The 19,970-nt window shown below is 38.8% G+C and overlaps 1 protein-coding gene across 12 annotated transcripts in view; it reads right to left on the bottom strand.

Annotated features, from left to right (window-relative positions):
* The window catches only part of MAGI2 (membrane associated guanylate kinase, WW and PDZ domain containing 2), a 1,116,388-nt gene that overhangs the window by 91,300 nt on the left and 1,005,118 nt on the right, over positions 1-19,970 (bottom strand). For 11 of the 12 annotated variants that reach the window (XM_050936782.1, XM_050936783.1, XM_050936784.1 and 8 more), the window contains one exon: positions 755-846. In XM_050936782.1, the coding sequence (XP_050792739.1) occupies positions 755-846 (92 nt within the window). Of the gene's footprint in view, positions 1-754; positions 847-10,057; positions 10,100-19,970 lie in introns of all 12 variants that reach the window. The other variant, XM_050936785.1, reaches the window with a different exon arrangement.

The following is a 19,970-nucleotide window of genomic DNA, read 5'->3' as shown; positions in this document are numbered from 1 at the left end:
TCAGTGTTTTTTCACTATATGAGATGCTGTGATATTTTCTAGTAGATAATTAATGCACTTAATTTACAGTGGATTTATTTTATAGGCCAGAAGGGACTGCTGTGATCATCCAGTCTGCCTGCCTTCATATCACAGGCCACAGAACTTCACCCATGCATGCCTATAAAAGTCCCATAACCTCTGGCTGAGTTACTGAAGTCCTCAGATCATGATTTAAACATGAGTGAAGACATGACTCAGTTAAGTCAATGGTAAAACTCCCATTGGCTTCAATGTCCAGATTTCACCTGTAGTGCATGTGTTCCCAAAGATGAATGAGGTAATTAACAGTAGTCACTAATCCCACACATTCCATATGTGTACAGTTTGTATCTACATTGACTTACTGTAGTACAGCATGGTATTCATTCACGCATGCTCATACAAAATTTGATGCAAATCTACTGGTTAAACTCATTACTTGATCTTTCAGGGAAGCCAATAGTTCTCTGTAAGTCAATAATTAAAAGGGTCAAATAGCAGTCAGTTCTCTACAAAAGATTGGAGAGTGCACTCTTCCTAACTTAATACAAAATGATTCACAATGAGATATTTTAAGTGGAGATGCTGACAATTTGAGAGACCTGTCTTTTTCAATGAATGAACAGGAAAAAGTCTTTTTACTTGGAGTTATAAAATTCCATTCCTTTATGACTACTGACACTTACAAAGATACTGAAACTATAAAATAGAAGGCCATGAAGAAACTACTTACAGGTTGCCCAGGTTCATCTCCTCCAAGGATTCTGAAGCCAAATCCAGACTCCATCCTCCGAAGATGAACATCCAGCTCCTTGTAATCTGGACCTGGTTTAAAAGGAGATCTCATTGAATAATGTACTTTTGTTTTGCCTTGAGAAACTGAATATCCCAGTGGTTAGTTTATTGGAAATGATTAATGATGGTCCTGTTAGAGCGGGTGGAAACTGTATTGAATACAATGTGTTGTACGAAGACAGACACAGATACCTGAATATGAAGATATCTCTAAAGACGATGGTGTGCAGTAAAGTATGTATACTCAATCCAAACTAGAAAGTGGGTAGAATGAGGCACATTCTGCCCTTGATACATGGCATAATATACTGCCTTCTTCCTATGACTGCCTTTGTCTTGTATTTTGTTGCTTCACCATCAGCGATGGTATTTACTTTGTAACTTTAGTTTAGTTCTTCAAACCTTTAAAAGATTAATTTGACATGGGAGTTGGAGATACTTGAAAAATGATCAGCTCTAATTACAAGTCAGTAGAACTAAATAACCATTAATGAAAAGACCATTTTAGTCTACACAGGTATAAACAGTGTGCCAACTTGTGTAGTGCACACAGTACAGTATTTCAGTCTGAGATAATACACGTACTAAAGAATTTTGGTGCTAGTTGGCATTTGAAGACCCTAAAATGAAGGGTTTGAAATGGACAGATAACACAACATTAAACTGAACAACTTTCTACTCAATTAACATTTCAGGAGCTTTATGAATCATTAAAATTCCTGTTTTTCAGATCACCATAACTGGATTGTAAAATTATATTCTGTGCTGAAACTCATCATACAATCTTCCAGCTAAGGAACACTGTGTATTTTTAAAATGAAATTACTGGGAAATTTATTTAGCTCATTTAAAAGCTATTACTGTATAAAAAGTAATATTCAAAATTCCGGGCTTTTATGCACTCATCACAAAAAGAGAAAGGAAATGAATTTTTAAAGGAAATACAGTGAAACAGTGAGCATTCAAGAGACTGACAAGAACTGGCTGCTTCATAAAGATGGTCTTTTAATAATGGCAGTCCTGTATTTTACTCAATACATTTGGGCTTACTTTGGAATGGTCTCCTAAGAAAGGATAATGAATAATTAGGGTGTGGTTTCTTACAGATTTCATTATAATCCATCATGTGGGATAATATTTTTCAAGATTTTCAATCCCATCACACCATCCACCCCAAAATTAAAACCATAAGAGTTCAAAAAACCCCAGGAGACGCAGTCCATGGGGTGGATAATCAAAGGTGGCTGATCTGGGAGCCCCCAACTATTACACCACCCCAACCTGGGCTAGCTATGGACTGCAGCTCAGCCTAGCATCTTCACAGCACCACATGCTATGAGCTTTCCACTTCCAGTCCCACCACCGGAAGACTATCTGTGCTGGAGCTTGTGGGGTGGGGGGAAGCATAAAGCTACACCTTGTGGTTCTGCAATATGCCTGTGCTGATAGAATTTGCCACAGCCCACTGTGGCACATTAATGACTCCTCTATGCTGCTGGAGTGGTGTTCAGGGGTTTTAGCATGCAACAGTGACAGAATCTATTCCAAGGTATTTTAACATGAAGAGTTGGTGCAAAAGAGAAGGTGTATTGACATTACTTGCAGTCAATGAGCAGGCATTGGTATTAGGTCTTCTTGTATTGGGTCGGGTCCAAATACTTTGAAATCAATTAGAATCTTTCTATTGACTTCAACGTACTTTGGATCAGGCCTTAGGTGTCGATCCTGTGATCTGAGCCACACTCAGGGATCACTGCACTTGTATTAATCCCCACAATCAGCAGGCTGAGGACATAAGAAGTCAGGCCTTGACACCATAGGCTACAATAGTTGTCGAGGTGCTTTTATAGTCAATCATGTCAATGATTTGTGTGAAAGTAACAAAGTTCTTATATATATATATATATTTATATATATATATATATATATATATATATTTATATATATATATATATATATATATATATTTATATATATATATATATATATATATATACACACACACACACATAGCGCTGTCGATTAATGGCGGTTAACTCATGTGATTAACTCCAAAAATTAATTGTAATTAAAAAATTTAATCGCAATTAATGGCAGTTTTAATCGCACTGTTAAACAATGGAATACCAATTGAAATGGATTAAATATTTTGGATTTTTTTTTAATCGCACTGTTAAACAATGGAATACCAATTGAAATGGATTAAATATTTTGGATTTTTTTTACATTTTCATATATATTGTATTCTGCATTGTAATTGAAATCAAAGTGTATATTATTTTTAATTACAAATATTTGCACTGTAAAATGATAAACAAAAGAAATAGTATTTTTCAATTCACCTCATACTAGTACTGTAGTGCAATCTCTTTATCGTGAAAGTGCAACTTACAAATGTAGATTTGTTTTGGGTTTTTTGGTTACATACAACTAAAAAACAAAACAATATAAAACTTCAGAGCCTACAGATCCACTCAGACCTACTTCTTGTTCAGCCAATCACTAAGACAAACAAGTTTGTTTACATTTACAGGAGATAATGCTGCCCTCTTCTTATTTGCAATGTCACCAGAAAGTGAGAACAGGTGTTTCCATGGCACTTCTGTAGCTGGCATTGCAAGATATTTATGTGCCAGATATGCTAAACATTCTTTTCATGTTTCAGCCACCATTCCAGAGGACATGCTTCCATGCTGATGACCCTCGTTAAAAAAATTATGCGTTAATGAAATTTGTGACTGAATTCCATGGGGGAGAATTATATGTGCCCTGCTGTTTCACCTGCATTCTGCCATATATTTCAAGGTATAGCCATCTCAGATGATGACCCAGCACATGTTGTTCATTTTAAGAACACTTTCACTGCAGATTTCACAAAATGCAAAGAAGGTACCAATGTGAGATTTCTAAAGAAAACTATAGCACGTGACCCAAGGTTTAAGAATCTGAAGTGTCTTCCAAAATCTGAGACGTTTGAGGTGTGGAGCATGCTTTCAGAAGTCTTAAAAGAGCAACACTCCAATGCATAAACTACAGAACCCGAATCACCAAAAAAGAAAATCAACTTTCTGTTGGTGGCATCTGTCTCAGATAATGAAAATGAACATGTATCAGTCTGCACTGCTTTGAATGGCTATTGAGCATAAACTATCATCAGAATGGAGGCATGTTCCCTGGTGTCAAGATTCCTTCCCCACTCTGAACTTTAGAGTACAGATGTGGGGACCTGCATGGACACTTCTAAACTTAATTACAAGCTTAGATCTGGTAACACTGCCACCATCCAGAATTTCAGTGTCTGGAGCACTGCCTGTCCCCACAAAACTTTCCCCTCCCTGGGTTGCCTTGAGGGACTTCATCAATTCCCTGGTGAACACAGATCCAAACCCCTTGGATCTTAAAACAAGGAGAAATTAACCATCCCTCCTCCTTTCCCCCCACCAATCCTGGTGAGTCCAGATCCAATCCCTTTGGATCAAAAAAAAAAAAAACAAGGAAAAAATCAATCAGGTATTAAGAAAAAAAGGCTTTTAATTAAAGAAAAGAAAGGTGAAAGAAAACCCTCTGGGAGAGATTAGCATGCCAGCTTCTCTCACAGACAACAGATTCAAAACACAGAGGATGTTCCCCTGGGCACAAATTTAGTTACACAAAGAAAAAATACCCAAATATCCAATTTTTAATAATTCCCTTAATGATACCAAGACAAGTTACAAAGAAAATAAACATAAGCCTATTTATCCCTTTCTAAAACTTACTACTCTGATAAGAGGCTGGTTCCTTGATCTTTTTCACTTCGGCTGAAACTGAAACTCTCCAAACAAAGGAAAAACTTCTCTCCTTTCTTTTGAAACATCTTGTTCCCCCATTGGTTCCTCTGGTCAGGTGTTAGCTAGGCTAGGTGAACTTTTTAACCCTTTACAGGTAAAAGAGGCATTAACCCTTAACCATCTGTTTATGACACCTGGAATGGCATGAAGGGACATATGAATCTTTAGCGCATCTGGCACGTAAATATTTTGCGACACCGGCTACAACAGTGCCATGAGAATGCCTTTCATCACTTTCAGGTGACATTGTAAATAAGAAGCAGGCAGCATTATCTCCTGAAAATGTAAACAAACCTGTTTGTCTGAGTGATTGGCTGAATAAGAAGTAGGACTGAGTGGACTTGCAGGCTGTAAAATTTTACATGGTTTTATTTTTGAATGCAGTTTTTTATACATAATTCTATGTTTGTAAGTTCAACTTTCATGATAAAGAGATTGCACTATGGTACTTGTATTAGTGAATTGAAAAATACCATTTCTTTTGTGTTTTTACAGTGCAAATACTTGAAATAAAAAATAAAGTGAGACTGAACACTTTGTATTCTGTGTTGTAATTGAAATCAATATATTTGAAAATGTAGAAAATATAGAAAACATCCAAAATATTTAAATAAATGATATTTTATTATTGTTAATTTTTTAAATCACTTGACAGTCCTAATACAAATATATATAATGGATGGTAACGGTGCATGTGTGTGATAGCTCTGCAGTGCTACTTTCTATTCAAAAGTAGCAATGAGCTTGAGCGATCTTGTGACACACCACAAACTTTTTCCAAAGCCTCCACTTCATTCATAGAGACAGCAAATGGTCAATAGCCCTTGTATTGAAGGACAATGTACACACTGAGGGCTGGACACAAAAAAGTTAGGTGTGATGCTTAGCATAGGGTGATCAGATGTCCCAGTTTTATAGGGACAGTCCCGATTTTGGGGTCTTTTTCTTCTATAGGCTCCTATTACCCCCCACCCCGTCCTGATTTTTTTCACACTTGCTGTCTGGTCACCCTAGCTTAGCATCATAATGCCTAAAATTTAGGTGCCTAGAAAATCACTGCAATTCACAAAGCATGAGTGCTAAGCACCACACCTCTCACATATGTAGGTGCCTACATCCATGCTGTAGGAGTGCCTGTTTTTGCTTGTGAATCTCAGCTGTGAACACTCTCCTGGAGTTAGGTTCCCATGCGATTTTAGCAAGAAGAGGAGGGAACTGTGGTGCCCACCTTATAGCTTTTAGCAAGTTGTTACTTGGGATGTGAGAGACCCAGGCTTAATTCACCTGTCTATGCCAGAGGGTGAAGAGGACTTTAACAGGGGATCTCCAAGATCTCAAGAAAGTGGTCTAACCACTGAACTACGGGACATTCCTACGTGGGGCTCTATCAGTCTGTCCTGTTGACGCTACACCACAGTGAATAAAAAAATAAAGAGCCAGAAACAGAGTGTGTGAGTGACTCTGTAATCTAGAGGTTAGAGCTCCCATTTGGGAGGTGTGAGATACTGGATCCAGTCCCCCTGCTCCAACCTGTCTTTAATTTCCACAGTAAAACATCTTCAACAGGAGAGCTTGAGCGAGCGAACCATAGTTTAGCGGTTCAAGTACTCTCTCAAGAAGTGGGAAACATCCTTTCTCTCCCTGTGGCAAAGAGCGGTAATTGAACTTGGGTTTCCCATCCCAGGGGAGTGCTCTAATCAGTGGACTAAAAGTTATAAGGTCGGCACCATCATCTCCTCCTCCAGCTTGATTTTGAATGAGAGTTGATCTGGTTGGCAGCTTCTCAGCGCGCCTGCTGAATCAGGCCCTGGGTGTGATTTAAGTGGCTGAATGTCTAGCTTACTCCTGGTTCATCAACCACTCTGGAGTTTTAGCAAGAGATAGATGTCTGGACACCTAGAGCGAGGCAGCAGTGTGCATGTCCAGAGGCAAAACCCGAGGCAGCTAGGGAACTTTAACCCTGAAAGCGTACGTGCCCAGTGAGTTTAGGCACCCAGAAGGTTCAGTGGCATTTGATGCATCACAGTGGTCCTGAAACTAGGACTTAGGCATCTAACTTCTTTTGTGCATCCAGCCCTTACAGCCTCGTGGCCCTACTTAACCTATATATTTACATGACGAACCATAACAACTTTAAAATAGCTTATCATATCAACTCACTTAAATTTCTCTGACAAGTGTCTATGTGCACAAAAATTGTTAAATTAACAAGACGGTTGTTCCACAAGTGGACACAGGCAGAGGAATTTTAAACAAGGAACTATACTCTTGCCTTTCCTTGTCTTGTTTCTAAGTTTATTGTGGAGGAGTCTTGCAGGAAGTTCTGCAGTAGTGAGAAACAGGGGGATCAGTTTTAAAATCTCAGCTTTAACTTTGAATGGCACTGGTGTCAATGGTCTGTCACAACCTGAACACGAGCTTTTTGTGTTGATGTCAATTTATGATGTGCTCCTGACTGTAGGTATTGAGAATATGTCTGTCAGCTTGTGATGAATACGGTTCTGGCACAAACATGGAGACTTAAACTACACAATAAATAAATAAAAGAAAATAAAGAAAATCACATTGCTGACATTTTTTTTTAAAAATCACTAAAAACAAACATTTGTTATTTTCATGCTGGCTTTTTTTTTATTATGGTGAAAAAGGGATTATTGTGGGAGTCAGATACTATGATGGGCATCAGGACAAAAACTGCTGACATATTTCTTTCCTAAAGTCCCCTCTCTGAGCACATAGATTTAACTAGGCAAGGTCCAGACCTTTAGGTTTAGGCCAAAAATATTTTATGTAGGGATCTTGCAGCCTCTCACAGGGCTCTAACATGTCATTTTGGAAGCTCTTTGACTAATTAGCAGTTTTGTGTGCTAATCAGTCCTGGCAAAAGACAAGTATCTTGGCAATCTACATTAGACATTAGCTGCTACTATTTTGCCATTAGTGTAGAGCCAACAGTGTTCCTGAAACACTGACAAATTTGCTTTAAAAGTAGGATTTTGTTCCATCCAGGAGAACACTACTGGACAGCTTATTTTCCCACCAAGCTTATAAATACAAAGCTTCTAAAAGTAAACAAAGGACTAAGGGCGGGGGGAAGAGAGATGAGGTCCTTTTAAAGGTATTTTGGTATATCCTTGGTGTCTGGCCCTGTGAGATTCAGGCCTCGAGTATCTTTTTCTCTGTCAGGTATTGTTGTACATGCCAAATTTTTCCTGATGGAGATAGTGAAATTTCTCAGTGGCTCAAATTCACAAAGGAAAAATGGCCTTACTGAGAACAGAACAACACTCATGCCCTAAGCTGAACTGTACCCTGATGATAAGTATTATTTCATTATAGAATATTTTTTCTCTAAGTGGGCTGGATTGGCACCTTGCATTTCATCTGAAGTAATGGGAAATGGATAGTGTTGCAGCCCTGGGAGTAAAGCAGGGACTGAATTATGACAGAATAACAATTGGGACTCTGCTTCCTCCTTGTTAACTTGGGGCTGTAGCACCCTTTTCCTGGCACAGCTTCCTTTCCCCTCCAGACCGGCTCAGCATAGCTAGCTGGTGCACTACTCACTCTCAACATGGAACAGTGAGTAGCAGTTCAGTGGTAGCTGCTCTTCTCCTGTTATCCCTCTGACGTTCATGAAGCTTTGTTGGAATACGTCTTTTCCTTTTAGGTTAAAGTGAGACTTTTCTAACAGAGCGCTTGGCCAGGAAGAGACAACATTAGCCAAAGTGCCCACTTATAAAACACTCTGGGTTCCCTATTGTTTTGTGAACTCCAAGAGACAAACAGTGATCTCATCACAACACAGTAGGGGTGCTACACAACACTGGGGAATTCAAACTGATGAGTCCTGATGAAGCGGAAATGTGATTTATAATATGAAAATTACTTTTTGGTGTATTGTTAAAGAACAACAGTGATATCTCGTACATTCTTTGAATAGGAAAATCTCTCAATTTGATTCTTATCGGGTATTCATCCAAGTTTCTAGATGCATTTTACATTGATAAATGGACACAGAGTTGTTTCTTTAAGGCATAAAACTAGAGAAGATATATCACTGAAAGTGATTGATTCAGTTTATGAATGATTTCAAGCCTCACAAATGCAAAGAGTGATATTTTGTATGAATTAATTTGGCACATGGGATGATGCTGTAATTAAATATTTCTTCTTAAATCTCTTCTACATTTTAATTAAAACAATGCAGAGCTTTATTAGAAAAAAATGGCACTCTTGCTGTGCTTATTCACTTTTCCTGCTAAAAAAAAACATTTGTTTGGACTTTCTCAGTCAAGGTGAATACTAAGAGAGAGAAAAAAGGAAGAAATCAAGGATCAGGAATTTGCAAATTACTATTATTAATTGTGGTTAATGTGAAAATGCAATATCTTCATGTCAGAGTTTCAAATGCTCTTGAAAAGTATGAAAAGTTTTAAGAACAATTATGGACCTGCTAATCTCCAACATTAGTAGTATTTTTAATTTGCACAATTTTGATTTATACGTGTGCAAAGGAAGTAAATGAAGGCTGCATGATAGAAAATAAGAAAGCTTAGTAATTAAATCTGTATCCTAATGGAGAAATATGTTACGTTTCTATCCAGAGAAAATTTTGTAGCCAATCGATAAGCCTTAGAAGGTATGCAAAAAACAATATAAAGCTCTATTTCTGCAAACATTTAGGCACACAAGACAAGGTTCTTATGTGCATAAGTGTTTGCAGGATATAGGCCTTAGAGAGGACTTTAATGTTAATGGCAAAACAACCTTCACCATACCAGCTGCACTTGGTGTAGCAGTTTATTTAACAGTATGAGATTTCAGGAAATGGAATGAATTCTTTCTACATTAATGTATTGTTGATATTTCAAAAGAATGAAAGTGATTCAAACAACCATGAAGTTATTATTTTAAAACATTTTTTTTAACAGACAGAAGATGTGTATGGATGAAATAAACCTGTGCTCTGCATAACCCATCCTTTCTGCTCCGTAGAACATGAACCTTGGATTCATTGCAAGGTATAGAGAGATTAAAAATGTATAAATAATCTTCTAGCATCAGATATAGTCGAATATTTTTATGGTACTAGCATTATGTGAATGAATACTAAGAACACCAAAGAGCATATAAAACACTGTTACACTAACACACAAGCTGGCTGAGGAAAAGGGAAGACTTCACTCTGCTCCAAATAACACTCCACATTAGGGAGAGGTTTAGTGCTTATCATTCTTTAACCTGTCTAGTTAAATATCAAAATTTAAAAAAGCTGTACTATGTAGAATGGTGATTGAGCACTCATGATTGGCTAAAACCCAGAGCAATCATTAAAGGAAGAACAGTTACTTAAACATAAAATGGAGGACAGTTATTTTACGGAACAATGAAGGCTGAAGAATACTTGCCAGAGGAATCCACTCGAAAACCAGTCCTGGGCGGCACTTGCTCTGAATAGGAAAATGGGGAATTAAAGATGAAATACATTTCTCCAGACATTTAAAGACGTAGCGCCACTTTCTCTGTCATGATCTGAATTGTTAAAATGCAGTTGCTAGCTTTTGTTAGATATGTTTCCTCCTACTTTTTAGTAGACTGATGTAGTTTAGCTAGATATAAATATTTATGTACCATCCAGTTCATTTCTTTGTAAAGTGTAACTGATAGTAAACTGGTAGCATCCCTTCAATGGAAGTGGCACTTGCCTTACACTGATGTTAATGTAATTGACATTGTAAATGTTAGTGGAAATGGCTATGTTTATTCACCAGCAAGCAACAGTAAAAGAGAACGTTAAATGGCTGAAGCTAAAAGACTTAACCCTGCATTCACTGAAGTCAACTGCAAATCCCCTATTATCATCAATGGGAGCAGGTGTTTGCAAAAGAGATTGCTATAACAACCAACAACAGGTGAACCTGGAGCAAACAGAAAGCTGAATTCACGTTCACAGTTCTTTTCCTCATCACAAACTGTTTTAACTGTGAACTCATTCTTTACAATCTCTGCTAAGCCCTGCAAGTGAATTGCAACCAGTTCTCATTTACCGGCCAACAATGGCTGGGTAAATCAGGCTCTTTTATATTCAATCTACCTTTTCTATAAAAGCGTGGTTTGTATTTGATGGTATAAGTGAAGTACTTTCTATCATATCAGTAGGAAAACCATTAAATGGAGAAGCATATGTTACTTTCCTGAGTTAAAAGCATCTCAGCATTGAAATATCCGAGAGCTCTCACAAAGGATGAATTGGCGTTCTTGGAGCAGCTCCAGTCTATTGTGTATAATTAAAAATCTCTCATGGGAAAATACAGTATGAGGATGTTCACTTGAAAGTTTCTGATCAATATTACTGATACTGTTTTAGAAAGCATTTCCACATGATTGGCGGCATAGTATTAACTAGCACTCACTGACTGTTGAGAGATCAAGGCACAGCTGAGTGACACACGAAAGAAATATGTATACTGATGAAAGAAAGATTACTCTGGAGTGCTGTTTAGTTTATGTAATAGTTATTACTCAAAAAAAAGAGTGAGAATTTTTAAGGAAGCACATGCCTACAGTTTAAAAAGCTAGCTATTTAATATTTGTACTTTACATATAAATTTTATACTGTATCTTTTTTAGGTTGGGATTTTCAAGACTACGTAAGTGACCTAGGAGCATTGTTCCCATTGACTTTCAATGGGATTCATGCTCCTAAGTCATTTAACACTAGATTCACAAGAGGAACAATGGTGCCTATCTGCCACTGAAGGTCTTTAAGTTCAACATTTAGATGCCACTGGCATTCACAAATCCCCCGCGCCAACTGTCACCTAATCCTATAGGTGCCTAAAGTTTCTAGGTGCCTAAGTTTCTGCCAGTGGGCATGTGCACAGCTATGTAAGCCTAGACATTCAGTGCCTAGCTCACACCCGAGCCTTAGACATTTGCTCACCTGTTTCACCTTTGGAGCCTGACATAGTAGGTATAGTCTAAGGCTGTCTTTGAGCATGCCTACAGGATTGGGTCCCACACAAAACAGAGACTGAGGTGGTGCTGCCACTTCCACTCACGTACCCCAGTGGTTAGAGCACTTACCCAGGATGTAGGAGCTGCAGGCTCTAGTTCCTACTCTGTTTGCTTCAGAGCAGGAACTTGAATCTGTCTTCCCCTTCCCAAGTGAATGCCCTAAATCCCTTTTTGTTTGCAGTGTTGTGGTAGCCACGTGGGTCCCAGGATATTAGAGATAGAAGGTGGGTGAGATAAAATCTTTTATTGAATCTGTTGGTGATGGAGACAAGCTTTCAAACTACACAGTCCTGAAGAAGATCAAAAGCTTGTCTCTTTTATCAACAGAAGTTGCTCCACTAAATGATATTGTCTTTATATAAGTCCTTTTTGTGAACGTAGTCCTGAGGCCCAACCTCACCATTAATGCACAGTAAAGCCTGTCTTAACATACAAGCAGCTGATGAAAAATCTCAGCAGCAATAACAGAGTTAGCAACCAATGAAATGACTGTCAAAACTTGTTCTTAATGGAAGTGGTCTTCTAATGAATTCAGAGCTCACGACTGGGAGCAGGTGCATTTGAAACTAGTGCTACTCCACTACACACTAAGAGAAATGCTCTCTTCTATTGATTGCTTTTCTAGATTTTAATGTTATTTTTAAAAGAAACAGCTATTTTAAGGCATGGAAAACAATTTCGTCTTGATAGCCCCAATAATATTTTATAAATGCAGGTACCTACATTTTTTCTGTTGATCACACATCTAGAATTACTCTCTTAAATGATTCCAAGATTGGATCATTTTGCATTGCTCATTTGTGCTTGTCAATTATCTTAGTACCATTCTATACTGGCCTCAAGCAACATTCTGAATAAAGCTCTTAACTGTAACAAATTAGGCAGGAATTCACTTAGATAGGTTAACAGGGTCATGAATCTTAGTAAGGTCTCCTTGTTTTGAGGTCTTTCCATGTGTATAAGAGCCACCTCCTACTTTGGGTCCAGTTCAACATGTTTCTGCTGTAGTTTGTGTCCTTCAGAGCTAGTCTCTGTCAGTCTCAACTGGCATTTGTTCCCGATCAGTTAAGGTTCTTTTCTCTGGCTCTCTGTGGAACACTACACAATCTCACATTGCACTATTCATTTTTGCCCCAAATCAGCAGTGCATCAACTATTACTTACTTTCAACTCATTCAGATCCTCACAGATTTGGAATATAATGCTTTGCTACTTCTCAGGTGCTGAAGCAATCCTAAAGGGAAGTTGCTTAAATATATGCCTATCAAAAAGAGAAATGAAAGATGCAGCCCTTGGCACCTCTCTGACGACGTGAAAGAGTAATGTCCCTTTAGGAGGATTCTCTACACTAACCTATTCCCTACACTAACCAATTCCTTACACACAACAGAGGATTTATATTACTTTCTCATTGAAAAGGAAAATGCTACCAATAGGACATGTGGTCAGCTTGGAGCCTGGGTTCACACAGTCTACAAAGTGCCAGCAACCAGCAGAGAGTATCTAATGAGGGAAGATCTTTAAGGACAGCAACCTGAAGAATTAATTTAAAAGGAACTTCTCTTTCATCAGCAACCCCCAATCCCCATTATTGGTTGCAGAGATATAACTTGCTCTTTTCACACTCACATAGCTTTGTGCTTAAACAGCCTCAGAAAACCCGAAGAACAGCAGATTCTAAGTGAAGCAGAAGATATGAACTGAAGATCTTGCCCTTTTCTCCCCTCTATTTTCCCTCTCCCCTTCTCCAAATAATAAAATCTGTCAAAAATCACAGAAGAAAAAATTGTAATTTAGAAATATGCTAATGGCTATAGTAATCTGACAGATGAGGCTGTCTGCTCCCAACATGTGTCCCTGCACTACAAGATTAATAGATGGGTTGGAATCATCCTCACCCAATCAGATTGCATATTGATCACGTGCACATCAGCACTACAAAATTGCTTATGTATTTTATTGAAAGCAATTTGCTGGAAATGTTAAATGTCACCAAAATACTCAGAGACCCTGGGCCATACTGAGCACTAACGAGCTGTCAAATGTCCTTCTATAAAAAGCAAGAAGTTTTTAGATATAGGAGAATAACCTATTCATAGAGCAGCTTTTAACCTTCCCTCTACATACCATTACATTCTGGTCTCCATTCACCCTGTCTTGGACTTCTCACACTATGACTTATCCCTCTGTCTACCAGGAAGTAAGGAAGCAGAGGAACTATTGGCAAAGGCCAGTATAAAGAGACCAGACTGCCCACTTCCACCACAATCAAGACTTCCAGAGTACAGAAATAGGTAACAACAAATGTGGGATCTTTTTCACTGCATTCTACAATGTAAGAAAAGAAAACCTGCACTCAAATGAGAGGGAAGTTGGATGGGGCATAAGAAAGACCATAAATAATTTACTGATAAGGTCATTTTCCCTTATCATGTGTCTTTCTTTTCCCCATCCTACAGCGTATTCATGGTATTAAGCTAATGTAGCAATACAAAGGAAGACACATAATCTTAATAATAAGCCATGAGACTTCAGGAGGAGGGCTTCTTTATTTTTTGAGCTTTAAACTCTTCTCTTTTTTGTGCCTCTCAATGCATACACCTCAGTAAATATATAATAGTAGAAAAAATGACAATAAGAATGCACAAGCTGAGACACCGATTTTACAGCAATTACTTAAAAGACATCCTGGTGTCTTCATCTTCCAAATAGTAAGAGAGTTCAAGATAAATCCATGAAAAAGTTAGATGAAAAGTTAGCCATTCTCTTGGGTTTGTTTGGTCTTTTTTTCTCTTTTTCGAAATGGTACCCAAATGGTTTAATAACAGGTTAAATGAGACCACCTTACAGTTTGTCACTTTTGCTATAGCCAGAAAATCCCAAACTTTTGTAATCCATTTGTTCACAGATGGAGAATCTGATGTTGCCAATCTGCTGTAAGGTCTTATTTCTAACCACTGTAATGTGAAGTGAGATTTTCACAAATGTCTGGAAATTCAGGAGTGGGGCATAGGGCAGCCACAATATACATGTTCCTTATGACAAACTCCAGCTCATAAGAACGCTGTGTAGAGAACATGACCAATACTCACTCTGTTTTAATGACAAGACTTCGGTATGTCTGAATACTAATGCACATTATTTCAAATGTACAATATTAACATATAATCTTTAAAATGACCTGTTGCACTCTCTTATCTCCCAAGGGAAACTCACATTCATAGGTCTTCTTGGTGGTTGCTAATTGAGATCCTAATTCATTTTTAATGTATTTATTTTTAAGTATTGATATTTCCAAGCATGCTTTGAGATCTGCTTTCTATTGGGTAAGTGTACACAGGAGGGCACCCAGCAAACAGCCTAAGAATGCCCCATTGCTGAGCAATTGGCTTTTTTAGCTCCACTTGCAACCAGACATCTAGCTGAATGTCTTAACAGAAAAGTGGAGGAGAGAGATCCATTCTTAGTCACATGCTCCACTTGCTTCAAAGTTCTACCTTATACAGGCATAAACAGTAAGAGCTAAGCAATTTGGTACAGCCTAAATGACCGAGGGGGGATTTTATGCTTGGAGGTATCTAAAACAGGAAAAAAACCAAGAATGGCTGAAAACAGCAGGGTCACATGGAAGTTCAAGTATACTTGGAGATAAAACATTTAATTTAAACAGTTGTATCTAGAGAAGGGGGAACATCATTGTAGGCTGTATCTTTCCAGTCAAAGTGCACATAGCCTGAAGGGGCAACAGCTGAAGATTGAATTGTTTAGCTGCTCAAGGGAAAACACAGTAAGCTTGCTGAACTTAAATCCGAAGATTCAAAACTAGAAATCATTTTGAAATAAGTGTTAGTCTGCTCCTGTCTCTGCAAAGACTGGAGAGATTGTGTATAGTCCACTACACAAAAACATTTGAGAGTAACACAGAAATCTTATGAAGCTATTCATCGGGTCACGACAGCAGAAAGAAAGGAACTTATGTCTATGGTAAGGCAGGTGAAAACAGATTTGGGAACACGCAAGTATGGGTCTCGCAGGGCTATGGGGCACAGGAAAAATGCCCATTGACAAGACCACCCTGAAAAAGCCAAGTCCTGCACCCAAAGGCAAGATAGAGAACACTAGAGACAGTATGCTTTCTTCAAGCCTGCTTATTATTGAGAAGATTGCAGGGCTTGATAATTTCCCTGATTTATGTTGTACCTCTGCTCATAGGGGTCTCTGAAGCAGAAGCATTGACCAAGTAGTCCATGTGAAGAAATTGCTTTCTGCAGCGAAAAGGAAAAAGGGAAAGCTGTGAGTGAGAGGACCAAGAAGAATTAGAGAGTTAGTAATATGGTGATTGGTGCTGTATAAATATGAGTATATAGACTTACGTCCAGATGGATTCTTATGACAACTTCCAATGTTTAGAGATGTGAAGGCGAGGAGGCTTTGATCAGGGTGGGACATCAGAGGAGGAAGAGAGAAAGCACTGCTGTTGGTTTGAGATAGGCCATGCAGAAGTGGAGAAAGAGGAATGACTGTGCCCCCAGATATCTTTGGGCCAGAGAGCGATGGGATGACAATAGTGATGGCTCCAGAGAGAAGGTAGTTGTACTAATATTAGTAAAGTAAGAACACAGATAAAATCTCCCTCTATTATGAACAGACTGAGATAGGGAGTCATTGGAAAGAGTATGTTAGTGTCAGAATCCCACACCCAAGATGAATGGAAACCTTCACAATGTTTGGAAGGGAAGAACAGTTGGAAGTTCTGCTGTAATGAAGTTCTTGTTCCACTTAAAAGATCCATAACAGGTGCTCTGTGTCACATACAGCGGTAGGAGCTCAGGGGCTATTTTGTCCAGCGGGGAACTATGGACTGATGGGACACAGCCATCACCACCTTGGAGGCCAGCATCTGGGCCAATTGGTATCTTCAGAGGAACTAAGAAAAACACCCCAGTTTAACTGAACTCTTCTCTTGTGTATTGACCAAGGGGAGGGATCCAGAACAAAGGTTGATGATGCCAGGATCAATCCTACAAGGGGCAATTCTGATAGAAATTAACCTAACCACAAGGGACTCATGGAATTTCGTGAGGAGTAGCAGGATTCTGTCTCCCATCTCTGTGGCTTCTCCCACAGCCTGCTAGGTTGAGGAAGTGCTGGGTGCTGGAATGGAGCTAGTTAGGTTCAAATGCTCATTTTTGATGCTTCCAATGAGCCCTTTGTGTGGAAGTAGCACTGTGAGGAAGCAGGTTTCAATGAGAGAAAAAGAACTAGGGAAGGGATGACTACAAGCAGCCTGGCAACAGAATCCTGAGACAAAGAGAGTGAAGGAAACAATTGACTGGATGCTCTCTGCCCATTTATGGACTTCAAGCAGAGCTAATTTTTATTTGTCTCTAGGACAAAGAAAGTCAGTCAGACTGCAGTGGAGGCAGACAGTCTGGTTCCTCTACACTGGCTCATGCCTCCTTGCTTCCTGGTAGATGGAGCCATAAGAGTGTAAGGGTATTGTACTGGCTAAGTTTGTCATGTCCAACTCTGCTGGTTGGTCCACATACTGCAGAGGAACATATTACTGCAACCAGTTAAATGTAACTCCTTTAGCACAAGTGGGCGAGTCCTATGCCTTCTTGTTGAAGGGTCAGGATTTTACGCTGCTGATCATCAGTGCTGAAGGTTGATACATAAGTTATCCACTGTAGATTTGGGGAAGAGGAGATGTTTGGCAGTAGCTCAAAAGGGCCATTCTAGCAGCTGTGGCATGCCAGAGTGCAGGGGTTGTGAAGGGTCTGGCTATATACCTGCACTAGGGGATTTTCCTATGTTAGGGGAATTCTAAGCCAAATTTAAATTTGCTACTTGCTGCCAGAGTGGTAAGAAACAGAATTGGCAGGGCTGAATCTCTCTCTGTATATTTTATGCTTTTTGTTTAAAAGCAGATTATTTGTAGGCTATTAGGTTCATTTTGGTTGTTTTGAATTGAAGTTTGCAAGGTATGTGTCAGAGAGACAAGCTGTTGGTGAAAGAGACATGCTTTAGAGTTTACACAGAACTTTTCTTCAGGTCAGATGTGTGTAAGAACAATTAGACATTAACCCAAAAATAAAAATATAAGGGGTGGAATCCTGACCCCATTGAGGTCAACAGCAAAACTCTCATTGATTTTATTGGAGCCAGGAACACGATAACATACTTCCCATTGACACCACTGAGAATTACTTATCCTGCGGGGAAAGGACTATCACTGCCTTGGATCCAGAACTGGGCATACTAGGATCCTGTCCTCTCTCTCACAGTTTCATCACCTCAACTTCATTCCACACTGTCCTCTCCTTCCCCTCTTCTCCCCTTCCCTGTCCCCCTTCATCCTCCCTTCTCTTCCCTTTTCTTTCCATTCATCTGATGCCCTCCTGTTTACACCTCCCTCCCACACACACACAATTGTGGAGCTAACCTGATGTTTGCTGCCATCGCGTTGTTCATTCTACTGGTGTTTCTACCCCTTCCCCCAGCCTGTGTCTGTCTTGTCTATTTAGAGTGCAAGCTCTTTGTGGGCAAGGACCATCTACCGCCCTGTATTTGTATAGTGCCTTGCACAATGGAGCCCTGGTGCATGACTGAGACTCCTAGACACTATGATGATAATAAAATAGCAGTAATAATATGTAATATGTATATTGCCATAGCATCTGGCTCACATTGTGCTGAGCGCTGAATAAACACATAGCAAGCAATTAATACTAACAAATATATTTTACATCAAGAGCTCCACCCTTGCTTCTTCTTAAAGTCAAGGGGAGGTTTTCCAATGAGTATAATGGGACTAGGATCACACCCCAGTGCCCTTTTCACACTTATATAGAAGGATCTGTTTGCCTAACGTTTCATGCATGCAATTTCCATTAGACTTACATCCACATCAAAAGGAGACTATAACCTATGACCTATTGCTTCAGTGATTAAGTTTAAATTATATTTATTATATTGTTAAATTACCATTTATAAATGCATTCTATTTCCTGCTCTGCTACTGTAGGAGAAAATGCACTTGTGCAACTTTTTGTACAGTGTGAATTGTTTGAGAGAAAGGGATTGCTGCATCTTTAACACTGCCATTAGTGGTAAAACTGACACTTCATATTAACATAAATCCTTTGGGAACTACTTTACAATTTGGCAATCAAAATCACTTTTCATCCAGGTACTGGAGTGTTGATATTCTCTTAATCCTATCTGAAAATGCTTTTGGTTATATTGTCAACTCATATAACCAACAAAAATGTTTTGTAATGATGAGGAACTCTTTCTGAAAAGATGCACAGTACAGGAATGATTTAATATGTGCCTCTTAAATTGGCCTCTCCATTTAATATTTCTCTCTGATTCCAGAGGGGTTAATTCTATTTTGTATCCACAAAATGTAAGAATTTTTCTATATAATAGATTGAGGTGGCAAAGGATGTGGAACAAAATTGTATGGTACAGAGAAAATATTTCACTGTAACTTAGTCACCTTAACTATATTGTAGAGAATAGGTTGATAACAGTAAGTAATACTTTACTCGTATACAGTATCTTCAAGATTTATCTCAAAGCACTTTGCAAAGGTTGTAAAGCATTCTCATTATTACAGAAGGAGCAGCTGATGAACATAGAGGCTAAATGACTTGCCAAACAGCACTTAGTAGTAGATCTGAAACTAGGACCCAGATCTCCTCACTTGTAGCCTCATGTTCAGTCCACTAGACCATAGCTGCCTCATGAAGAAAGGACTTCTAAGAATGATTTCAAAAATAAAATATAACTTATTTGAAAACTTTTCTTTGAAGTATTATAATGTATGTGACATCCTCTACAGCGATGATTAAACCATGCAAAAAAAGCCAGAGAAAAACTTTTAGTTGAAATAAACACTGAAAAATGTTGGTTGAAAAAGTGAGAGGAGGGAAATATGTGGAAAATTTCTTTTAATTTTTCATCAAATGTTTAAACTTGTCCAGATTTCTAACCAGCTCTACTTGATAATGGCACAATTGTGATGTCCTTAGGCAGACAAATCACTGACTTGTGAGCTCTGATTGCTGCAGACTGTAGGACTGCCCCAAGGGGAAAATGTGATGAATCTACAAACTTTATTAAAAACTGAATTTTATCTGTGCTATAAAAGCATGACATTTAGGGAGTGTAGTGAGGCACAGTGGCCTTCTTCCAGACTGAAGAGCGAGGGACCACAACTGCACTCCCCTTGATGGGTGGAGCCGAACCCCGTCGTCCCCCCCGGGAGAACCAGGGCGAGGCAGGAAGTATAAAGGG

Source organism: Gopherus flavomarginatus, chromosome 1 (assembly GCF_025201925.1).
Source record: "Gopherus flavomarginatus isolate rGopFla2 chromosome 1, rGopFla2.mat.asm, whole genome shotgun sequence".
Classification (NCBI taxonomy): Eukaryota; Metazoa; Chordata; order Testudines; family Testudinidae; genus Gopherus; species Gopherus flavomarginatus.
Note: the sequence above shows the minus strand (reverse complement) of the source record. Positions and strands in the feature narration are given on the sequence as shown.